The sequence below is a fragment of the Rousettus aegyptiacus genome, unplaced genomic scaffold (genome assembly GCF_014176215.1).
Source record: "Rousettus aegyptiacus isolate mRouAeg1 unplaced genomic scaffold, mRouAeg1.p scaffold_m13_p_5, whole genome shotgun sequence".
NCBI lineage: Eukaryota > Metazoa > Chordata > Mammalia > Chiroptera > Pteropodidae > Rousettus > Rousettus aegyptiacus.
In genome coordinates, this window is record NW_023416308.1 from 33,857,934 (window position 1) to 33,882,919 (window position 24,986).

The 24,986-nt window shown below is 33.9% G+C and overlaps 1 protein-coding gene across 5 annotated transcripts in view; it reads left to right on the forward strand.

Moving 5' to 3' along the window:
* The window catches only part of ZBTB44 (zinc finger and BTB domain containing 44), a 62,392-nt gene extending 39,298 nt beyond the window's left edge, over positions 1–23,094 (forward strand). For 2 of the 5 annotated variants that reach the window (XM_036220368.1, XM_016136958.2), the window contains 4 exons: positions 9,583–9,667; positions 12,072–12,235; positions 13,628–13,928; positions 15,972–23,094. In XM_036220368.1, coding sequence (XP_036076261.1) covers positions 12,220–12,235; positions 13,628–13,928; positions 15,972–16,254 — 600 coding nt within the window. In that variant the 5' untranslated portion in view covers positions 9,583–9,667; positions 12,072–12,219 and the 3' untranslated portion in view covers positions 16,255–23,094. The remainder of the gene's footprint in view (positions 1–9,582; positions 9,668–12,071; positions 12,236–13,627; positions 13,929–15,971) is intronic. The other 3 variants (XM_016136959.2, XM_016136960.2, XM_016136961.2) reach the window with 3 other exon arrangements.
* Positions 23,095–24,986: the final 1,892 nt, after the last annotated feature.

Sequence of the window (24,986 nt, forward strand, 5' to 3'; positions counted from 1 at the left end):
TAAGACAAAATGAGTGGTTGAGAACATATTGTGAAGAGCCTTGAACACGAGTTTCAGTTAGGATTGCATTCAACTGCATGTAACAGAATTCTTTCAGAGTGGCTTAAACCAAACAGGATTTTATTTTTATCACATAAAACATTCAGAAATAGGAAGTCCAGGACTGGTAATGTGATCAGTGACCTAGGCCCCTTGTATATTTATAATCTACCGTCCTTTGTCAGTTTTATTTGACTGCTTATTGCTTCATGGTTATAAAATGTTTGCTTCATCTTTTAGCCTCATATTCTAGAAAGGAAGGGGTAGTGTTTATATCAAGAAAGCACAGATGTTCCCAGAAATCCCTAAAAAAACTTCCACAAGATTGTGTCACATGGTTTTTCTAGCAGCAAGAGAATCTGGGAAGAAATGTATATTAGTTGGTTGTATAACTGCCTCAAACAAATATAGAGGAGAATGGATATTGTATGCAGCTAGCAGTGTCTGGCATAGCTAGGCCAACTAAGCTTGGATCCAATCCTAGTATTGGTAAGGAGTTTACCTTAAAAGGAATAAAAAGAAAAACATTTACAGATATTTTAGGAAAATTAATTTGGTATTGACATGCAGGGGATTTTACTGGGCAAAGACAGTTTCAGAAACCAGTTACTGAGTTGTCTTTGTATGAATGAAGGTGCTTAGAGTAAAACTATAAAGAAAATGGGTATTAAAAGGCTTTGTAGAGGAAGAATCATTACTACCTGATATTTGAATATATGAATTAAGGGAATAGGAGGGGTCAGGGTACTCTGGATGACTAGGAAAATATTGTTAATGTTATAATTAGTGATTCTAAGTCACAATTTTTCATATCTGAATTCAGATGTGCCTTACATTAAGTCTTTTACAGTTTTTCTTAATGGCACAAAAAATAATGGCAATCATATAAAGGAGCCTATTAAATGCAATAACTACAATATGAAAATCAGAAAGAAGTGGGAACCCAATTTTAAGAGTAAGTCAAAAAGGTTAAATTTATGTGATTTATGCTTGACTGCTAACCAAATAGTATTATGCCACAGTGTGCTTAAAAAGGCAGGATTGGTGAGATCATGACTAAAGATTACCAATTTGGGTCTTTTAGGTCATTTAGCACTGACAGATTGAATCTCAACGTGGTGGGGAGAGAGGGAGGATACATTAATATACTTATAAACATATATTTGTGCATATATATACATATATTCGTCAAACACAAAGGACTGATCCTTGATAAATATTTATATTCAGAGAGTAAAGAAAAGGTAACACAGATTAATAAAGAGGATTTCTCCAAAAGATGGAAGAACCATGAAGTCCATAGTAACTTCGTTATTACTTTCTTGAATTTTGACTCACTATATGAGTTACCCGGTGCTGCCACAACAAAGTACCATAATCTGAGTAATTTAAACAGCAGAAATTTATTCTTTCATAATTCAGGGGGCCAGAAGGTTGAATTTAAGGTGTTGGCAGGGCCATGCTCCCTTTGAAGGCTATAGGAGAATGATTGATCCCTCCTTGCTGCCTCCTATCTTCTGGCAGTTATTGACACTTTTTAACTTGTAGTTGCATGCCTCTGATTTCTACCTCTGTCTTCATGTGGCATTCCCTTGGCGTCAGATCCAAATCTCCCTCCCCTTATCAAGACACCAGTCATTGGATTGGGTCCCACCCTATTCCTGTATGAGCTCATCTAATTTGATTACATCTGCAAAGACCCTATTTTCAAATGTCAAATTCACAGGTACCAGGGGTTAAAACTTGAATATGTCATTAGAGGGGACACAATTCAATCCACAATGCCAATTAAAAATCATATTCCTGAATTTGGGTCAAGATACATTTGAAGAATTCAAGTGACCACACATCCAACAAGATATTTAATGGCAGGAGATCATAGCTACTTGTTGATGTGACCCAAGTTTTTGTTAAGTTACTAGAATCTTTCATCTTGAAAACAGCTTCATTTCTTCTGAATAATGAGCTGTTCAATGAATAATTACTATTTTAATCATTTATCTGAGAACTTAGAAACCAAATATTAATCTAACTGAATATCTTGCTAACTAGACATGTGAAATAGTCTTATTTTACCATTCTCAAGGATATTAATCAGCTCAGATTTTGCCTGTACTAGATTAACATAAATAGAGAAGTTAGGAACATAAGTGGAATAAATATTTCAGTTGTATAAGCATAATTTCTAATATATTCTGTTATAAATGTGGGTTCTGTTTTAAAGCAGACATGTGAACAACTGAGCTGAATATCGTGTAATCAAATTATCCAGGTGAGATTTTCCTCCTTGCCTTCATAGCAAATGTATTCATCATTCTCAACTAACCTATCTTAACTCTAAATTTATACACCAAAACAAAGCCTTACAGAAAAATTAAGTTCCTAGTATATAATGGGCAGCCAAAAGATGCAGAATGGAGAAAGAGAAGATGTATATGATACTTTCTTCCATGTACATAGAAATACTTCATAAGAGTACCTAATTTTACTGATTTATTAAAGAAGATATCTAAGAGGTAGTTTGTCAGTCTAGAGAGTGAGACATAATATTTAATATAATCATTATGATATTCTAAAATAGATTATCCATGAAATTAATTCAAATAGGATATTACCTATTCTTTTAAGTTCCCTTTTATTACCAGTTGCCTAGCAAAAGGTTATAAAATCTAATACAGCAAACTTAAAAAAGAGACTGCTAAGTTCAGGTTAGGTTTTGCTACTTGAAAAGGTGGCAATCAGTATCTGATACAGTTTAAGAAAAAATTTATAAGTGAGAAGGACTTCATGATATGGCTTCATTATTTATCTTGAAGTATTCAGTTATCTATATGCACCAATAACAAATATAACTAGTTCTAGATAATCCATAGTTTACCATATTAGCAAAGGAATTCGTTGTTGTTCTTTTTTTTTTTTTAGAGTCTAAAATCTGCTATTAAAGGAAAAGTGATCATTGTGGAAGTCAATGAAGATACTAAGATATATTTTAACAGTTTTCTCAGTAATGGTCATGAATAGATAAATTTGTTGAGATGAGCAGCTAAAATAATGGTGGAATTGCAACACTGATCTTATATGCCATATAGCATAATGATGAAAAGTTCAGGACTTAGAGTCAGACAGATCTAGATTCCGCTACTGATTTCTGCCACTTAACAGATATGTGACTTAATCTCACTGATTTTCTGTAACTTTAAAGCAAAGATAGTAATACTTATTAAGTATGTCAGCCAAAGAACACAAGGAACACATCTGTAGTTGAACAAGTTGGGGTGGGTGGTGGTTTTAATATCTAAAAATCCCTAACAGTAACTCTAAATACACAGGATAAGTTAGTGTGCAGCAGGAGCGTGTAACTCCTCTGCACATAAATAGTATCCTACTGATAGGAGTATTGGAAATATAAGTATTACTCATTACAATAGGAGTGAGCCGATTTCGTGTCCCTTAAAATGGACAGAATCCCTGAATGGAATTGTAAACAGTTTCTGTAAACCAGGCTGAGGTGTCTCTGAAGAAAACAAACTATCATAATTAGGATAGCCCCAGTATTAGCATTTTTCTGATTGACTATGCCTTGCTGCTAGGATTGCAATGACTTCAGCAAAAGCATTTTGCCGATGTGAGGTCAAGGCCACCTCCCCCACCCCCACTCTTTTTTTTTTTTTTTTTTTTTAAACAAAAAAAGGCTGAGGACTGGGATGTGGTGTGATACAAGGGGCCTGTAAAAGGGAATCTACCTTCTGAAGTGTTTAAAGAAACAGTTATTAAAAGTGTTGTTAATGGGTCAGATGGTGGATAATAGATCAGCAATCTGTTAAATTCAGAATAGGACCTGAAGAAAACATAGAAGAGTTTTGTTTTCCATTAAGTGGCAGAAGGAGATCTTAGGGAGTCAAAAACAATAGGATGAAGATGAGAGATAGTAGTTGTAATAGTCAGGATTAATAGTGATTGGTCATAAAGGGTCAGAAAAAAGTACTGAAGAATCAGAAAATTAATCTGATTTATCATCTTGGGTGGAGCTGTCCCCTTTTGAAGTCAATATCTTTAGAAAAATCCCTCAGAAGGAAGGAAAATACAATATCTTTTAAGTTGGGAAACGTGAAGCCAGTGAACAACACCTTGAAGTTTTACTGCTGAGTCAGTTAACAGTATCTGATCACTTTTTATTGATACTCAGTGGCAAGTTCTCTCTGGCATCTTTGCTGGAAGACCAAAACTCTGGATTAGTGGTCTCCAACCTTTTTGGCACTAGGAACCTATGCTCCTATGAGACTCGAATGCCTGATGATCTAAGGTGGAGCTGAGGCAGTGATGCTAGTGCTGGAGTATGGAGCGGCTGCAAATAAAGATAAAACTTTCCTTGCTTGCCTGCTACTCAATCTCCTGGTTCCTAAGAGGGCACAGACCAGTAACAGTCCTCAGCCCAGGGGTTAGGGACCCCTGTTCTAGATTATAAATGATTCAGAACCTGCTTTAGTGAATGTGGCTCATAACCTGTTTGTGAGAAAGCTGGAGACAATATATAAATCTCTTGTAGTGTTTAATCATATCAGATGGTAATAGGACAAAACCTAAGACTTAAGCTACAATTCACACTTTTGTAAAAGACAGCCTATTGTTAACTCATAAGGAGTTAACTTACAGATCCTGCAGAGGGTTTATCTTATTGCCATCAAGGCTTTTGGCAGTACTTGGAGCTTGGCCATACTTGAAAGTTTGAGGGTGTTTAAGTGCTTTGATAATTACAGTTTCAGAATTCCATTTGTTTTCTTTATTTTTCCTGAATTTTATGAATAAGTACAGTGAAAAGTCTGATTAAAAGATAAAGATTATGGAGTTCTTTAACAACAATACCAGTGTAATGTGTTGTCCTGCTACTGCAGAAATAAGTTGGGATTTCCCTACTCAGGAAAACAGAATCTAGTACCTTTTTCCCTCCCATTACAGCATAGTTCTTTAGCATGAGAAAGCCTCAGTCCATCCTAAAAATAAATAATAAACTCAGCTTCGTTGGAGGTGTTTAAAAATGTACCTCAGTGCTAGGTTTCTGACCTCGTCTTAACAAGGTTGTGTCATTGATAGGAAGAACGTAGATTGGAAGCATCCGCAGCAGTATCTCTTAAAATTCATATACCAGTATTGGTACAGTGCTGATGTATCCCAAATGAACAGTCTTATTAATGGCAGAAACTCCCCCCAGAAAGGCCACTTGTAACTCCAAGTTATCCTTGGTGAAACTGAGCCAGTTGAGAGATAAGTATAACTGAGATAGTGTTACAGTGAGAAAACGTGTAGCAGATGTTTGGCCTGGAAGAGGTACAATTTTAGATTGAGACAACCCATGAGAACTGCAATGGTTCATAAGAATAATGCTTGTGTAACTTTTTATTTCCAGGGCTTGACTAAAGGCCAGTTGTCATTGATCAGGGACCAGAAGAAACCTGATTTGGACATTTGAAACTAAATAAGTAAAGCAGTTCTCAGGACACAGTGACAGAATTGAAGGAGTCCTTATAAGGTGTTTTTAAACATCTTCAATGAAATAAAACTTACATATCATAAAATTCACTCATTTAAAGTATATCCGATAGTGGTTTTTAGTATATTCACAGAGTTGTGCAACAATCCCCACAATCTAAATTTATAAAATTTTCATCACCCTAGAAAGAAACTGTGTACCCCTTAGCAGTGACTCCCTCCTCTCCTACTCCCAGCTCTAGGCAACCACTAATATACTGTCTCTATAGATTTGTTTATTCTGGATATTTCATATAAATGCTGTCATGCAATATGTGGTCTCTTCTGTCTCTCTGCTACCATTTTCCATATTTTCAAAGTTTATCTATGTCATACCTTTCAGAGTTTTGAAATGTTTTTGCCAGAGATCTCCTGAACTCAGTTCCAATGCCAGTTCATTTGGACTAATTGAGCTTATGTCCATCCTCTCATTATAGTCTATTCCTCTTGTAGAGGAATAGTGTGTCTGTCAACACACTAGACAGACAGATCATAGGAGCAGGTGTTAGAAGTCTAGAAAAAAAAAATTAATCAGGGAACAATAATATCTGATTGGATAACCAGGATATTCCCAAAAGACCTTTTTTGGGGGAAAACAAACCCAACACTGAAGGGCTTCAGTGAAATATTTCAGCTCGATTCAACATGAACTTACCTCCCAGCCAAGGGCAGGTTGCACCTCAAAAGGAATTTTAAATGTGTTACAGAGGTTCCCAGGGTAAGGCAATGAGAACTTCAGCTGAATTTCTGTGAGTTCATTTCTGCCAGTGCCCTGTTACCAAAGTCTACCAGGAGCACACCTGTAACTAAACAAGTTGAGTTCATTGCTCATTTGCAACATGGGAGATCACATACCATGGGATTTTTAGGGTTTCTTAGTTAAGAGGATGTTAGAAAGGACTTAGAGAATTTCGGCTTGTGTTAGGTGATTTTTAGGGAGGATTCAAGGAAATGGTTTTCTCAGGACTCACCTGATGTCAAAGCAGGAATAATTCTGAGTATCTTAACAAATGACTAGAAATGTAGACCAAAGTGAACCTAAAGCAGCAGTGACTTTTAGTTATAGAGGGAGATATTTGGTATTTTTGTGATTGCACAATGACCTTGTTTTTTCTGTGCTTAAACAAAATTATGTGTTTTATCAGACCAGTGTGACCTGGGGTGATGTTGGTGTTCTGTGAGATTTGTTTTATGTCCAACAGGAAAACACCAGGGCCTAACTGTGAACACCAGGCTCACTCCTCTAAGTCACTAGGCCAGTTCCTAAATATTAGGGTCTGCTTTTCTCTTGATTGTGAAATGAGATATTGTATTTAAAACATTTAGAACAGTAGCTGGCACATGGTAAATGCTCAGTAGTGTATAACCACTTTTATTTTTTACCACCAAAAGTTTTTCCAACCGTCTCAACTAAAACAGTGGTTAACAGAAAACAAGAGTCAGTTTGATGCAACAGAACTGTCAGACAGCACTATTTATTGGTGGAAGAGAGTAGCATCTTTCTTGATAAGATAGCCCTTATTATGTAAAGCTGATTGTTTCTGTACAACAGCTTTCCTGTTTTCTAAGGTGAGAGGGCTCTGTTCAGAATTCTTAACCCTGATTTACCACTGAGAGGAAACCTAATTTTAATAATTTTAAGAAATGTGACTATCCCTTCAGGAATGTAATATTGCTGTATATCAGCATTAAATCAGTTCAATTAAAATTCCAGTTTATATATTTACTTGTGTTATCATTGGTAAAAACCATCATCTCAGGAAAAAAGAGTTTACAAGTTTTATTTTTGCCAATAGTTGCATAGGTGTTATTACACTATATTATAATGTTCACAGTATGGATAGAATTCTAAAAATGTATTTTGTTTCAACTTAGCTTGGAGTGGTTTTTATTTTTAGCTTTTGGTGAATTTATTAGCCATGGGCAAGAGGAGAATGCCCTTTGTTTTACTTTCCATGCTCACTATCCATCAAATTAGGACTCTAGAGGCCAGGCTTTAGATGATATTTCAGAATATAAAAATAGTTTTAAGAGAGACCTTCTGCTAGATGTATCTTGTACTCCATTTTAGTTCTTGCTGACCAGCTTTTTAAGCAAATCTTGACAGTACTAGAATCAGTCCAAAGCAGAGGTTTTTTATTTTCACCTAAGACCCACCCCCTTCTAGAAGTAGTATAGCTTGCTTGATGGTTAGAAGCAAATGTCACTTAGATCAATCTTCTTGCCCTGCCCTAATCACACTGCCAGGCCTTTTTTCATGTCTATGCCTATAAGCTTTACTACTGCCTATAATTCTGAATAACTGCAGAATATTGCTATAAAACATTTTTTGTGTGTGTCCATGGTGATCAGGTACAGATACTGGGATTTTTTCCCATTTCTATCCTAGGATAGATTGAAATGTTAGTCTTCTTTTAAGGAAAAAAATGAGCATGGGAAATTGACAAATGAGCAGTTTTTTCTTAAACAAAATGCAGCATTATCTGGCCTCTCAGCCCACATCTGAATTAAAAAACAAATCGGAAGGATTGAGAATAAGTTGTATAAGTAGACATAGAAGAAAAGCATAAATGTCTTTGACAGTAAGGGAGAGAGAAAAAGAAAAAGCATGCATAGAAATGCTAAGCTCACACCAGTAAGGGTGAGACAGTGGTGGGGTGGGTGGTCAGGAAGAATGGGGGTGCAGTTGAGGATGAATGTAAATGGATACAGTCTTATCTCCTCTCAAAAACCTCTATCAATGTAATAGAATATAGTGTAATAATTGGTGTTCTTGATGATTTTCATGAATCATCAAGCAACAACAAAAAAATTATATTTAGTATTCTTTTATTTAAGAAGTCAAGACAAAATGTAACCCTGTCACAAATTTTCTAGTACAAATGATTTCATAAAGTAAATTTGGGTGCCTTAAAAGGGATTAAGTTCATTTTTTGGAAATTTTTACTTAAGTGGAAAATTATTCATTTTCTAATAATGTTACCTAATTGAAGTGGTCCAAAGGGAAAACTGAAGTATTAGATTCTAAATTTTCACTGGAAGGAAATTTTATCATCTATGTCTATTAACAGGTGACACTTATTAAATCTTCCCATATACAGTGTTGTACAAACTGTTATAATTAGTACATTTTAGCTTTCATTAAAATATTTCAATTAAAACCTTGCTTGTTGTTAATGAACCACACAGCTTCAGTTGCTCATATTTGAACATGGTTAAGACATTGGCAAATTACAGTACCTAATGATAACAGATGAGTTTGTTTGGATCTTCCCTCCCACTAAAAACAGTGACTTTTTAAAAGGCACCTTGAAAGTTCAGGGTACTGTCAGGTTAATTTTAGGCCAATAGCCTGCCCCAGAGAGAGAAGCAGATAACAGAGCACTAAAACCAGTCTTTCTTTAAGACGTCTGTCAAAACACAGTGGGCATTTTTTCAACTCAGAGTGAGGGAAATAGAAGTCAAGACCCAGAGGATGTGAAAGACCCCGAAGTTCTGTACTGATACAACTAAACCTGCTCTGCTTCCTCCAGACTCCAGGAGATTGTACAGATAGCTGTCTTGGCAGTAGGCAGAATAGAAGATGAAAAGGGGAAAACGCATTTCTGGAAAGTGTGGACACTGCCCAGCCCTCTTACAGATTTACATCTTGATTATGCCAAAAATAAGTTTTAAAAAATGAAAACCGAGTGGTTCCTTAAGTGGTTATAACATTTAATTATGTGTAAATTCTCATAGTTTACATTCGTATTACTCCACTTATTTCTATTATTTATATCAAAGAAATATTTCTAAAAGAATTTAAGTAGTAATATAAGGCTGTTGTCTTATATATGATTTCTTTTTAAATCACATAAACGTTTAATTAAAGTAAAATATAAAACACTTATATTTGATTAATAATTCAGGATATATGTATACATTAGTCTGTGTTTAGAGGCTTGGAGGTATAGCTTGCAATTAATATCTTGGCTTATTTACACCAAAGTATTGACAGGTGTCCTCTTTTATTTGCAGGCTCAGTAGATGAAGGCGTCACTGAAGGGTTACCTACACTTCAGAGCACTTCTAGCACTAATGCTCATGCAGATGATGATGATCGGTTAGTACTAACATAGTATATCATTTTCTTGTAAGGGCTGTTCTTGCAACTCTTAAATTTAAGCATTTTACCTTGGAATCATATAAGAAGTTTTTTGAGACCTCACTGGTATATTTTTCAGAATTTAAGGTGGCATCATCACATCATAAATTGGACCACTTACTTATATGAGGGTAATTTGGGATTTCCAAAACTGCCTAATCCTAGCACTTTAAATAGTATCTATGTCAAGAGTTGGCAAACTGTGGACCACAGACCAGTTCCAGCCCAGCAACCTTTATTTGTAAATCAAGTTTTATTGGAAGATAGCCACATTCGTTTACATACTATCTGTGGGTGGCAAAGTCGAGTGAGTGAAACAGACCATGTTGGTGTGCAAAGCTAAAAATACTGTCTAACCTACAGAAAATATTTTCCAAACCCTCATCTATATACCCATAATTCCCAAATCATCTTCAGATTGACCCTCCCCACTTGATATTTTCAAATAGGTATATAAGGGGCATTTCAGACTTAAGATGGCCAAGATAGAAATCTATATTTCTAACTCCTCTTCAAAGCCTGCTCCTTCAGTCTTTCCCATCTCAGTCAACAGCAGCAACATCCCCCCAATTTTCTCAAGCAATATCTCTGAGAGTTATACTTGATCTTTCTTTCCCTTATCACTCTCTATTGCCCCGCCCCATATTTAATCGTTAAGCATGTCCTGTCAGCTTTACCTCCAGAACATATCCCATATCAGTCTACTTTTTCTCTGCCTCCACTACAACCACCCAAGTCACCACCATCTTTTGCCTAGACTACTACAATAGTCTTCAACTGACCTCTAATTTCATTCTTCCCCTAGTCCAATCATTCTCCATGTAGCAGCTAGAATGATCTTTTTCTTTCCATTGTCAAGTTATGTTGCTGTTCTAAGCAGTAGATTCTTAAAAATTTTTCATAAATTCATACGTAAATATAAACTCCTTGGTATTCCTTTTAAAGCCCTACATGATACAACTTCTGCCTAACTCCCTTCAGATCATTCTGTTCCTTGCATACTGTATTTTAGCCATATAGATCTTCTTTCTGTTCATAGAATAGTCCATATTTAATTCTCCTTTTGGACCTTTCTGCCATTTAGGGTCTTTACTCTCTCTGAAGTGCTTTCTCCGCTGCTTTTTACATTGTTGACTCCTTCTTGACCTTCAGATAACAGTCTAAATGCCATTTCTCAAGGAAACCTTTCCCAACCACCAGTCATAAAGCAGCACCAGTCACTATTGCATCACCCTATTTTAATTCTCTGTTGTGAAAATTTTCTTGAGTATTTTGTCTTTGACCACTGAATATAGACTCCACTGAATGAACTCCATACAAAATCCAGGACAGACTTAAAAACTGTTAGTTGAAAACTTGAAGGGTTCAGAGAACTCAAAGTTTATTCTTGAATAGCTAAACCTACTAGAGCAGGTTATATACTAGAGTCATTTGAATAAATTAGTGAAAGTGTAAACAAAGGAAAATGTGCCTAGGCTCCTTAATTTCAAACATTAATGAGGCCATCTGTTCTATATCAAATACTTTGCTAAGTGGTGGACATATTAGAGGTGAAATATGCAGTCCTTGTCCTTAAAGAGATCAAACTGTTTTGTGGAGAGGGAAAGAGGTAAAGACAGAGAAGTAAACAGATAATCATGAGTGATCTGCAGAGGGTGAAATTGCTCTACGTAGGAGGGTACCTACATAAGCCACTGAAAAATCAAAGAAGGCTTCCAGGAGGTGGAGGTGAGTTTGCTACATTCATCAAATGACTGGGCATTACCTCAGCAAAGAAGGTAGGCTGGTAGAGGAAGTTAAATTTACAAAAGCACAGCATCGAGAGAGAACTATTAGGAGAAACTGCTTGGTGTAGTGTCTTTAAGGAGTATGATAAGACATGAGGCTAGAAAAGTACACAACCCAGATCATAGGGAGTGCCTTACAAAGAGGTTTAGACTTTATTCTGAAGATAACAGTGAACCATTGCAGGAATTTAAGCAGGGGACTGATTGAATTAGATCACTGTGAAACAGTGAGAAAGATGGATTGGAGGACTGTGGGGCTAAAGAGAGGAAGTTATTAATTCAGCCTTGTATTGATGAGGACTGAAACTAAAGCAGTAGTAAGAAGGAAAAAGGATTAGAAAGATTAAGGATACCTAAAGTAAAATCATTTGTGATGTGTTTTACAGCCATACATCCTTGCTTAACTTAAGATGCTTGACATTCTTTTTGATATTGCTGTAGATTAAACTTACCATCTACCAGTTAAACTGTTTCAGAAAGCCTTTTAAGTTTTTTTTGATCATTTAAAGTTGTACAGAAATGTTTATTCAACTTAAAAATCAGAACCTGGTTGCCTTCTTCGGTCTGTTTTTTAGATTGGAAAATGTTCAGTATCCCTACCAACTCTACATTGCTCCTTCTGCCAGCAGTACAGAACGGCCAAGCCCAAATGGTCCAGACAGACCTTTTCAGTGTCCAACTTGTGGGGTGCGATTCACCCGTATTCAGAACCTAAAACAGCACATGCTCATCCACTCAGGTAATGTCATTTTCCCTAATGTGGCATAAATGAGTACTCTAAAACATTTCATTTTGGAATCTCAGTTAAAAATATAGGAAAGAGGTAGTTTTGAGTTAAAAAGCATGTATATATCTCTCTGGAAAGTCATGAGAACAGGTAAGCCTAGTTCTATTGCTGAAATGGCTCAGTATCAGAAAGCTATTTACTCTACATGTCTTTCCATATGCCTAAGTATTCTGATTAAAACCTAGAATAATGTATGTGTAGAATATGTAAATAAAAAAGATATTGGATATGTTAGGTGTGTGTGTATATATACATATACACATATACACACACATATATATATGTATGAGGTAGAACACAGATGATAAAGAATAAAGATAAAGCAGCTGGGGTAAAAAGGGTATAAGTTAGTGTTTGTACTATTCTTACAACTTCTCTGCAAGTTTGAAATGATTTCCAAAAATTTTTTTTTTTTTAAATTTGCTGATTATTTAATTACAATTCTGCAATTTTGAACTTCTCTGTCATAGCAAGTTAGCTTTGTAGTATTTTTTTTTTTTTTTTTAGTATGAAAGATTTTGGATAAATGATGAAACTTAAGTTCAGTGATCACATAAAGGTAACAGAAATCTTATGGGTGAAATGATGAACTCTGATAAGTAAGAAATCTTTGCTACCATTTTCATCTGTTATCTCACTTTCCTCTTCTTTCAATAGGTCTAATAGTCCCTGTGACTAACACCAATCCCCTATGATTTTGTTAAATCAACAGATTATAATTTGAAGTTTTTAAACAATTTTTGCCACAACAGTGATAATGAATTGGAGGTGGCCATTAATATAATTTATAAATCACATATTAATTTCTACATATTTTTTCTATCACTATTACATTAAATGCCCAGCAATCCAAGTCATCAAATGATAGACAGTTCTCTCATGATCATTAATTATGTTAGAGATGTTAGAATTTTTCTTTTATCTTCTCATTTTTCTCTGAGATAGGGAACGAAGAGAAGGTACTAATGGTTTTCACATCTTTGCAATACAAACCTCTTTAAGAAAATGAAATAAATGAGATATGGGGATTTGGGCTCTGTTTAAATAGTCATTAAATTGTGTTTTGAAGTCTGTAAAATAGATAATTTAGAAGCATATTCAAAAATCAGAACTGAGTACATACTACCTATTTATCCTACCTGCTCTTTTTTTTAAGCGCTAGTACTTTATTCTAGTGTTCTATATACCCTTTCCAGATAATGAATTGGAATTTATTTTTGGTGGTGATTTTTGTCTTTTCAAATTAATTGTTGCTACAAAATTATAGTTCAGAAATTTGTGAGATTTATAATCTTTTAGTTTATTTCGTTTTTAGATAATATTTTCTTTTGCTTTATTTTATAGGAATTAAACCATTTCAGTGTGACCGCTGTGGGAAAAAGTTCACCAGGGCTTACTCGCTAAAGATGCATCGCCTAAAGCATGAAGGTAAACGCTGTTTCCGGTGCCAGATATGTAGTGCCACTTTCACTTCCTTCGGGGAATATAAACACCACATGAGGGTTTCCCGGCACATTATCCGCAAGCCTCGGATTTACGAGTGCAAAACATGTGGCGCCATGTTCACCAACTCTGGAAATTTAATCGTGCACCTGAGGAGTCTGAACCATGAAGCGTCAGAGCTAGCAAACTACTTCCAGAGCAGGTGAGGTGCACAACGAAAACCGAACCAGGAAAACTGCTTTCTAAACTCTCTTTTCCTGCATTTAGGGTAGCCTGCTGTGTTTTTAGCAGGTTGCCAGATAATCAGTCACATTCTTTTTAAATTCCCACTGTCCATACTCTGATCTCCCGATCTAATAAAATTTTGCTGAATCTTCTAAGTATATGCAATTAAAAATACTGTTATAGTTAGAATTAGAAATATTTTCCTACAGACTACTATCCCATTAGGGTTTTTTTTGTTTTGTTTTTTGTTTTGCTTGTTTTTAATAATATAAAGTTAAAATAATTCTCTAGTGGATCTTAAATAGACTTTTTGGAAAATATACCATGTTAAATGATACTTAGTGATATTAGATTACTTCAGATTCTTTGGATGTTAATAAAATTTTTGACCTTTTTTTAAATTTTATATAAAGGACTATACAATAAGAAATTGCAATAGCAATTAAATGGATATGATTATTTAGATCAAGTGAAGTTTTTTTTTGTTTTCAGCTTAAAGTTTCATGCTTTTAATATTAATAATTTAAAATAGTTACCTTTCTCATTTATAGTACATCCAAAGAAATCAGGTTCTAGTTCTAGCTCTGCCACTCACTGTCATTATGATTGAATATGTCACTTTACAGATGAAGAAGCTTGAAAGTAAGAGGAGAAAATAAAAGCTTTAGAGGTGATTTCTAAGATTTCCTCTAGATATGAAAATCTGTTTATTTTTAATACATTTGTAGAAATCTTTAGTTTCTTATAAAATGAAATCTTAAATTTTAAACAATTTTTATCTTTTAACCTTATTTTTTAATAAATTCCCAACATATTGCATAGATTTTGTTTTTCTCTTCATATCAGACATTTATTTTGTTTAATCACTTCTAGCTGAACATCTGTTTGTCATATCACTAAATTTAGATTATATGTGTCATATTAAATATTGTTCAGGATGAAAATAGTCTCCCAAATAACCATTCCCATCATCTGTATCCTCCCTATACAGAGCCCTCTAATCTCCAGTCCTCTTGTTGTAACACTTGAAGACTTTTTATAAAATATAACATAAGATGTCTTAAATTGCTTTGCAGATGAGCAGATTTTATTTTTTTCATTAATACTGAGCAATCAAATTATAGAATAACCTCATTAAGTGTATTAGTTGTTGACATTCCTACTATAATGAAGAAATAAAGATTTAAATAAAGCATCGAAGACATTTCATAATATTATTTTAACTACAAAAATGCTTGTAGTAGAAATTTTAGTAAATATAAAAAGGTATTAAATATAAGAAATTAAATGTCTTTTTTGATCTCTCCACTTAGGAATAATACCCACTGTTGTTAAAGTTTTGGTATATTTTACTGTCTACTTTTAGTAATTAATTATTGTATCAAAAGAATATTAAATACTTTTTATACGAGTAAATTAAATACTTTCTGAGGACTAACATGTAATTAATCTCATGGCATTCATTTTTAAATTCTGAGTCTAAGAAAATTTATTACTATTTTTGTGTACCAAATCTAATAGCAGAACACACATAAATTAGTTTTTTATACTTCTCTATGTAGATTTTGTATAAGGTCATTTATGCATAAGGATTTTGTTTCTTAATTTAATATTCAGGAAGTAATAAAACTAGGTTTGTATACCTTTTAATTAGAGTATATAATCCAAGAAAAGTTAAGCATGTATTATTCAAAGTATCTTTGCTTAAATGAGCATACTAATTGTATGTATTTTGTATACAGAAACTCTTCTACATAAATTAAGAATATTTAGATATCCAAGGTGACAATGAATCTTACGTTGGTGGTAGTGAGAGTTGATGCACTTTGGTTCTAATGAATGGCTTTGGTTCATATTTAGGAAAGTTTAAAATTTGAAAATTCCTAAGTTAAATCTTCATTCAAGAATTAGAAAAATGATAATTCCCAATCGTGTTTTACAAATCAGATCTTTTTATTGCGTCTTCCTTATTACTGGTTTTAAAATTAACTCCCTGTTTTATCCTTTGCCTCTTATCTAGTGATTTCCTAGTACCGGACTACTTAAACCAGGAGCAAGAAGAGACCCTTGTTCAGTACGATCTTGGAGAACACAGTTTTGAAAACAACTCCTCTATTCAAATGCCTGTAATTTCACAGGTCTCCTCGACCCAGAATTGCGAAAGCACTTTTCCCTTGGGGTCTCTTGGTGGGCTGGCAGAAAAGGAGGAAGAAATGCCAGAGCAGCCAAAGACCAGTGCTTGTGCCGAGGCAACCAGAGATGATCCCCCCAAATCAGAGCTTTCTTCTATAACTATTGAGTAATTTTGTGGTTTGGCTTCATTTTAGGTTTTTGGAAAGTGCCTGTGCTTGGTCTTGTACATTTAAATTTAATTTAATTTTCTAAACAGAAAAAGGTTTAGAAAGAATTTCCCTTTTTACTTTGTAAACCCTGCAACTGATGTTTTATTTTTCATGTCTGAGAGATTACGCCTCTATAAGTGCACAGTAACATGATGTTGAAACAATAGAAAGGAGAACCAGTTGACTTAAAACATATAACAGTTTCTTCTTCCATTGTTAAAAGTAGGCTAACAACAGATCATTAGGTAAAGAAGAAATCAGATGAACATTGACCTTCCTGAGATGAAAAGGTACACTAGAAACAAATTACTAAAAAGAATTTGTCAAATGACCTGAACAGATGTTTACTCTTATACACAGGACATTGTATAATATTTTATAAAGCCTGTTATTGTTTGGGAAGTATTTATGGTAAGCTTTCTTAAAAATTATTAGAGTAAACACTTCTGAAATCCAGTGTACTTTTTTTTTAAGCTTTGTCATTTCTTATTTTTCATGAAAATTTGATATTGGGGTAGCCATTCCCTCTGTAGCTTTATAGTACCACTCATTCAAAAAAATCTGTCTTCCTTCTATAAAAGAAGACAAAGAACATGATTGAGAATTGTCAAGCTATGCATGCAATGACCAGGAATGGAGAATGTAGTATGTAAATCCCAGCTTCATAGATTCTTTAATCCTGCTTTTCTGACTAAAATTGTTACTTACCTGGTCTTTGAATGTTAATGCCTGACTAATTAGGTCACTGCCTAAATCATTTTTACTCTTGCCCCGTCATTAATACTTTCTCTTGCATATCCTGGCGTGATACCATATAAATATTGGAGATATTCTATATTTTATATGTAGGATTATGTATTGTTGAGGATATTTTTATTGTGCTGTTTTGGACAAAATAAAGAATTCTGTGTTAAGGCTACATTCTTTATCCCACTAAGATTGTTTACAAAAATCCAATATGACAGCGATACATTGTCCTTGTTCTAAAATATTTTTGGACATTGCCAAGTTTATTAAAAGCAGTTAGTGTAGTTTTTACACAGTGTAAGCAATAATGTAAAGACAAGGGAAGGCTATAAAATGATCTATGACATAAGTCTGGGGGGAAACTGTTGAGACTAAAGAAAAACTAAAAACCTTAAATTAATGAATATCACCTGTTTTGCTGCTAAAAAAAAAACTTGGTTTATTTATAGTTGAAATTTATGATACTCTAAGCTGGAGTATACTTTTAATCTAGTGCCATTTAAAGCATCACTGACATTGATCCTAAATATTTATGAGTTCATGAACAGTGAACTTCTGAGTGACTCTATGTATATACCCAGAGTACAATAATTATTAAAGCCCCTGATTAGATCAGAAAAAAGGAAAATATAGTTTCTTATTCAACACACATGATTTGAATTTTGTCCAGGTATTAGACCGTAATAATATATTTTTAAGTTTTAGTTATTTAATTTTTTATTTTTTTTAATTTGCTCATTCTGTCATTTATTTTACCCCCTACAAATGTAAAGGAAGGGAAAGTAAACTCATTGGAGATTTGTTTAGGCTCATGTTCTTTCTGTCTCCACATTCTGTCTTTATATACTTTCCAACTCCTTATTTCACTCATGAACCTGTTTTTATCCCTTTGTTTTCAAACATAGGTGTATCACTTTCAGGACAGTCAACTTTCCTGATGAGCTTACACCATTTATGCATGTTTACTAATATGATTGAATTACATTCTACAACAGTCTGGTACTTAACTAGTAACAAACAGTACTGCTGTGTTTCAACTGGAAAGGTCAGGAATTTTTATTTTTAATGTCATATATATTTGAAAACTATTATGCCTACCAGTAAATAAATGTCAAAGTTAATTTTAAAATCTTATGTGAACAAGACAAAGAATAGGTAAAATTATGACCAGCAATGTTGTTCCCCTCAGTTCCAAACTGTCTTTAAAAAGGGAAAAAAAGAAGGAAGAAAAAAGGAAATAAGTAGGGTTAGAGAAATGTATTGGAAACGTGGGGATTTTTTTGTTAAATGTGTTTTAGCACATCTCCTGTCCTGAGAACCCTGCACAGTTTTGGCAGGTCCAAGATATTCTTTGTTCTCAGAATATAGAATTACCACCCCTGGTTGTTCTTTCCCAAAGAAGAATTTTAGATTTCCATTGGTAATTATAAATTGCAAAAATTTCCAAGTTTTATGAAAAATTTAAATATAGTACTATGGAAATGCAAACTTGATTAGCAGTCTACTCCCCAATCTTATCAATATAGTTAACTAACTAGTATTTAACATAACATGATATAAACAAAGGCCTTTTTACTATTTCAAGGAGGCTCTACATTTTTCTTAATACACAGTTTAAGAATATTTAGCTTACCAATCTCTTTTCAGAAACTAAGCTGCAAGGGATAATTGTATTTTGTGTTATTTAGATTTATTTAAAATTCATCTAAGAGAGGGACATTTAAATGTATAATTTTTACCAGAATATATAGAAAACATTACAAAGAGATTTTTTTTTTAAAGCCAGTTACATCATCTCATTCATTAGAAACTACCAGTATAACTAAACAAAAAATTCCAGTTTAGATTACTTAAACATAGCTATCTTAAGGCCCAAGAGGGTAACTGTGATATTTAAAAGGGCTTACATTTTAGGATGCAGGATAAATTGCCTTTTTAAAACCAAGTATTTTATACAAGAAAAGCATTTATTTTCAATTTTTAAGCTACCAAATAGGTATGATATACTTTAGAAATGAGCCAAGATGTTTGCCATGATACTGGATATACAGTTTCTAGTCATTCTTTCCATTTTTGAGGGCATATTCTAATAGTGGAAGCATCTATCTAGCATGTTAGGTGATTATACTGATTCTGAAACAAAGGGGTTTTTATTTTTCTGAATTTTAAGTTTTCTATAAAGGGAAGGAGATGAAGTTTGTTACCCACAAATTAAGTAGATTTTCCTAAATTTGAATTTCAAGTAATCTTAATTTTTATTTCAAGTAATTATACATTTAGTACGTTGTCAGTTTTTAAAGTTCTCAGTTTCAATGAGACAAAATATACTAAAATATTTAAATATCCTCATTCAGTCTTACATTTTAACATTCTTGCAACCATTCTGGTTTACAGTAATTTAGTTTCATGTTACGACATATCCTTTGGCTTTAAAAACAAAACAAAAAAACACTTCCATTACCCTAGTGGAATGGACTAGTCAGCACACATAACGGACTTTTATCATTGGTAACTGTTACCTTCTAGGTACTGAGCCAGTCTTTCCCGATTTTTAAAATGTTTTTCTGGGAGGCTTTGAAAGCTGTATTCTTTCAAAAGGCCTTTTCTTTTTATCTCTTCTTATTCAAATAGAGGCCACCTATCTAGTTAATGGCTTTTATTTTGAAGATTCTCAGATCATGTTTTAGTCTCTTAGCTTTGTAGTCCCTGAAAAATACATTACTGTGTGGCAGTTTGTACTAGTGTACCACAAGGAGAGATTTATTCTTTTTACTTGAATGAATAGTCCTAAAGTTGTAATATTTTACTGAAAGGAGGTTGAGATTGGAGGAATTGATGAGAATTAGAAACTTTTATGCAGCACTTATTCTATTTTCACTCATCTGCAAAATGTGAAGTTAGAACTCTGAAATATACATCCAAGTGAAGGGAAAATAGTTTTCTAGATGTTAATATTGTGGGGAGGGGGCGGGAAGGACTAGTAAAGTTCACTTTGGAAGTGACCCAAAGTTGCTAAAAAATAATGTGGTTTCTTCACTGTAAGTTGAAAGATGCTTTATTTATATTTATATTTTGAAAGTTACTGAGAAGAATATATAGAAACTTGATTTTCTTTTCTGAAGCAGAGAAACAAAATTGGGGGAAGCTCTAGTACAGTAAACATATCTATGGGTAAACATAGTCCTACAGGCTTTAAGCTAAAATCATAAAAATTTAAGTCATTCCTTATTTTGCCTATACCCATTTTTATCTTTCAATTGCTTAACAGAATATGGTCACAATAGAGTTTTTTGTTTTTTGTTTTAATTTGGAAAGTCCTCACCAAGACAAATTTGCCAAAAGCAATAATGGTTCAAATTAAACAATGAAGTTGAACTGATTTCCAGGTTCAACTAAAGAACAGACGCTATATAGATATTTCATTTTCAGATTATAAATATGTTGAGATTTATTAATAGGGAGTTAAGTCTATGTCGAATTATGGAATAAAGATTCTTGGCGACATCATAGTTGTACTTTTTTTTCATGCTAAACTAATACAGTTAGACATTTCCACTACATCATAGTGATTATGTTTTCATGATAGAAAAAAATCATAGATCCACGTCAGGTGATATTATTGGACTTGCAGTTTGGCAGTATCCAAAAAATGCAACTGCCTTAAAGTGTTTGTGCTGCTGTAATTAGTAGGCTCCCTCTGCATAGGACCCAGGCCAGTTCCAACAAAGACCAAGGTTCCTGTTTATATAATAGTTTGCAAAGAATTTAAGAGTTCATACCATTGAGAGAAAACAACTATTTTAAAAATTAAACGCAATTTTTTTCAGTTTGAAGTGCCTGGTTTATAAAATCAAATTCTTTGATTATTGCCCTTTCTCTTTTCAGTTGACTAATTTTGCTGATTAAGCTTAAAGTCCTGGGCTTAACTGTGATGATTTTTAATAAAATGCTGCTTGATGGTTTGAAGGGCTGCAGTTTCATAAGTTTTATTAAATTGTCCTTGTTTTTCAAAATGCCATCTAACCATATTTATATTTCATTATTCAGTTAAACAAGTTAAAGAGTCTTCCTGGAAAGCAATGTTCAGGTTACCAAAGTATGTCACCTGCTGAGGAATGCTGAATCTTCCCTACTTTGAGAGGAGCCAGTCATCTCCTCCCATACATTGTTTCTCTTGGTATTAATGGATGCTTTGTTCATTTAAAGATGGGAAGTCTTTCGTGCAGTTCCTAGAAACACCTGTTTTCTAGAGAGAACCTTTTCTATGATTAGGTTATAAGTGTGTTTCCTCTAAGAACTATCTTTTATTTCAGTTATCAGTTGAAGTTTCCAGTTGACAGATGCTATGTGAAATCTCTCATACTGAGAGTAGTCCATCAAGTTATTGGGAGTTGCACTGTTTTTCATCTTTCAGGTGCCTGAAATGAATGCCATCACGTATTTGAAAGGAGTCAGATCATTAAACTTTATTCTTTTTCTTTCTTTTACAAAGTGATGGTTTCTAATGCCTATACTTCAAGATATTTTTTAAAAAAAACAGCCCCTAAAAGGGTAAAATTTGGTTTTCAGTCCAATTCCTAATAATATATTTGATTTTTCTGTTACTGGTGCCTCTCGTTGCATTAGATAGAGATTGTCTGCCTCTTTGTAGGGCACTGTTATGGCACCTTATGTCCAGCCAGAGGATAGTATATGGCTTCTTGGTGCCTCTACTATCTTTTCAAAAGCCATTTTATAAAAATCCTATGTAGCCTATTTTAATAATTAAATATATATATTTGTGAGAGAAACTTTTAGAACAGACTTTTTTTTTTTACATTAAAATACCTGTATTCCCATTTTTTAAAGTAAATTTAAACTTTCCAGGATTAGGACTTATCTTTTTCCACATCAACATAATGAGAAAAATTGACCATAATTCAGTGGCAGAAGAAATTGATATCTGGTTAAAGAAGACAGATGTGAAGGAAAAAAATTGATGTAACAAGTGAATTTTTAAATAAAGTGTTTTTGTTTCAGTAATTTCATATTTGCTGCTATATTAGCTCAGTGTTTTACCAAGCTGACATATAAATCTAGCTCCACTTAAAAACTGGAGTACTCTTTAGTACAACTAGCCCAGGAGGAAACTGTACCGCCACCGTCTTCCAGATGGGTGACTGCTTTATCTGATGCATGTTTTAACATTTGCCTATAGCCCATATCAATGAAGTTTGGGGGAAACTTGTACCTTGCTAGTTATATCATTATGATTCTTTTGGGGCACTGGCATTTCGTGAAACCCTTTGGTGAGGGTGATGCTGGGGAGGAAATGTGAGTTAAATTATGTAGATGGATGTTTTTATGTCTTCTACCCCTCTCCTAGAACCAGTACAACTATTAACTGTGCCAGCCCCCAATTCACCAGCTTTGTATCCAGTTGTCATCTCATTCAAGTATGGCTTTTACTTGGTGACAGTGGCCATAGCTAAGTTCTTGGCATGTTTGACTTTCAATAATAACAAAATGGTTTTGGATTTTGTTTTGTTTTATGTATACCATGTCAGACTTTACATTTTATATATTAGTATCTGGCTATTAGTATTTTACAGGAACCATAGTTCTTGACAACTACATATATGAATATATATATATATATTTTTTGTGACTTTTTTGTAAACTAAGTGCCGTTTGAACGTTACAATCATTTTTAGAGTTACTGTAATCAATGTGAATTATCATGTTTTTAAAATCTGTTCTGAGCCTATAGTGTTTGCTTTGTGAACATATGTGTATTGTATATATTCTGTATAGTTACATTGTACTGAAATATTAGCTTGTTTGATATAAGGAAAGTATGTATTGAGTACCTTTTTGCTAGCCTGGTTGTTTAATCTTTTTTAAAAAGGTTTAAACTTTTTAAAAAATATATCTTTAAACTGGCCTTTATTACATGGTCACAAAGTTACAGTTAGAAGGGATGGGCAGGGAAAAACTAGTTTTTGAGTGTCTTTGAATAGAAACAAGACTAAGATATGGGTTTTTTTCCTCATTAAAATATCAGTGCTTTATGGAGTAAAATTTCCTGCTGTTGTTATTTATTGTTGGTTTGAAGGAAGAATTGATGGTGTTGGTCGAGGTCACGTAGATCAGAAAAGTCATCAGAATGGTGCATTACCTAAGTAAACATCCATCGAGTGTATAGAGACTAGGGAGTGTTACATTCTACAGCACATGTCTGCTCCTGGGCAAGAAAAGAGCTGAAAGTGCAAAGATTGCCCAAACACCGTCCCTGAGATCGAAAGGGGGATATAAAGGAAGCTTGGTAGAGAGTCATCAAATCCTACAGCTATTGAACCAGCTTCTTGTGTAAAGCTACTTCCTGAGTAGTGGGTTATATCTTAAGGAGTTGCTCTGAATCTTTCTGAACTTATACTTAATTGATTAGAGACCTGTTGGTGACCTTTCAATAATGTCTTACAATCAGGAAGTAGAAAATGGGTACTTCCCAAGAGAAAGCAGTTCACTGCATAGGTGATGAGCATATAAACACCTAAAGGAAGGGCTTTCTAACTTTAGATTTATCTTGGTATGAATTTTGACAATAACTGGTCTATAGAATGATAGTTACAAGTAAAGAAAAATATTTCATTGACCTCAGGTTGCAAGGATAACGTTAGAATTAACTACAGAGAGAAAGAGGGTAAATTTTAAGAAGCATTCTCTTTCAGTGAGTGTGTTGAGTGATGTTAATGATGGTTTACCAGAGCATTCAAGATCAGCAAACTGTTGGTTTTTTCAGTACTTTCACAGACAGATGATATATATAAATGTAGAACTTAAAATAATTATATCCTAGAGTTTGGTTTGCATATGAAGTACATATTGGAAACATTCCTTCCAGAGAATGATACTAAAAGTAATAACAATCTCCTTAACTGATAGTTAAAACTAATAGTATGGGCATTCTCTTTTGAATGAAAGTGTTTGTTCTAAGTACTAAACTGAGAAAATGAACAAAATGAAATCTACAAACATACCAAGAGTTTAAGTAGGGTAAACTTGCTCATTAACATCAAATCCCAAAATTTAATGTAATTAATTTTTTGTATGGACAAACTTTTATACTGATGGAAAAACTAAGGGCACATTCGATTTAGAAGGAAATTCTTTATCAGCAAACTGGTTTAGATCTAGTGTTAGAATGGCCTTGGGGTCAAAGCAAAAGCTGTTTTATTGTTTTACACTCTGTTTTACTTGAATTTTTTTACGAAAAAGGTTTAGAAATTTCTGTACCTACCCATTTTATAGGTACATGAACAAGTCACTACAGGGGCTCTGGGCAGGGTGGGCATTAGTCATTTTGCAGGCCGTACACTCATAATCCCACACCCTTATTTCTATCCCTGCCTAATTTTTTCCACAGCTAACATTTCTGGCCACCTTTAGCTAGAGGTCATTAGTGAATGAGTGGGTCACTGACCAGAGAATTAGAAAAGTTAGGTGTAGCTGTGTATGCACACAGACACACACACACCCAGGAAAGGGCCAGCCTCAAGTGAATTGCCACTGATGATTCTTGCTGTCTAGAGACTATTAGAAAAGTTGCTTTAGAACATAAAAAGAAATGATCACAACCAAATTTCTATAGTCCATTTTAAATGAGGGACGGAGGCAGATATGCTTCCTTTGGCAGTCCAGGCATCAACAGTACATATAGTAGGAATTGTGTACATGCTGTTTGCCCAGGAACAGAAATCTTTGTTGAATGCAAATGAATCTGCCTGCAAGATTTGTAAATATTCCTTTTCAGATGTTTTACAGTTCATAAAATGCTAGCACTTTTAGTTGATATGGGCTCTAAAAAGCCAGTGAGATAAGCAGGGAAAGTAATAATGTAGGGTCCACATAGAAATTGTCTTTCCTACCCCTTATATAAAGGCATTAGATCCACTCTAAAATCAAGC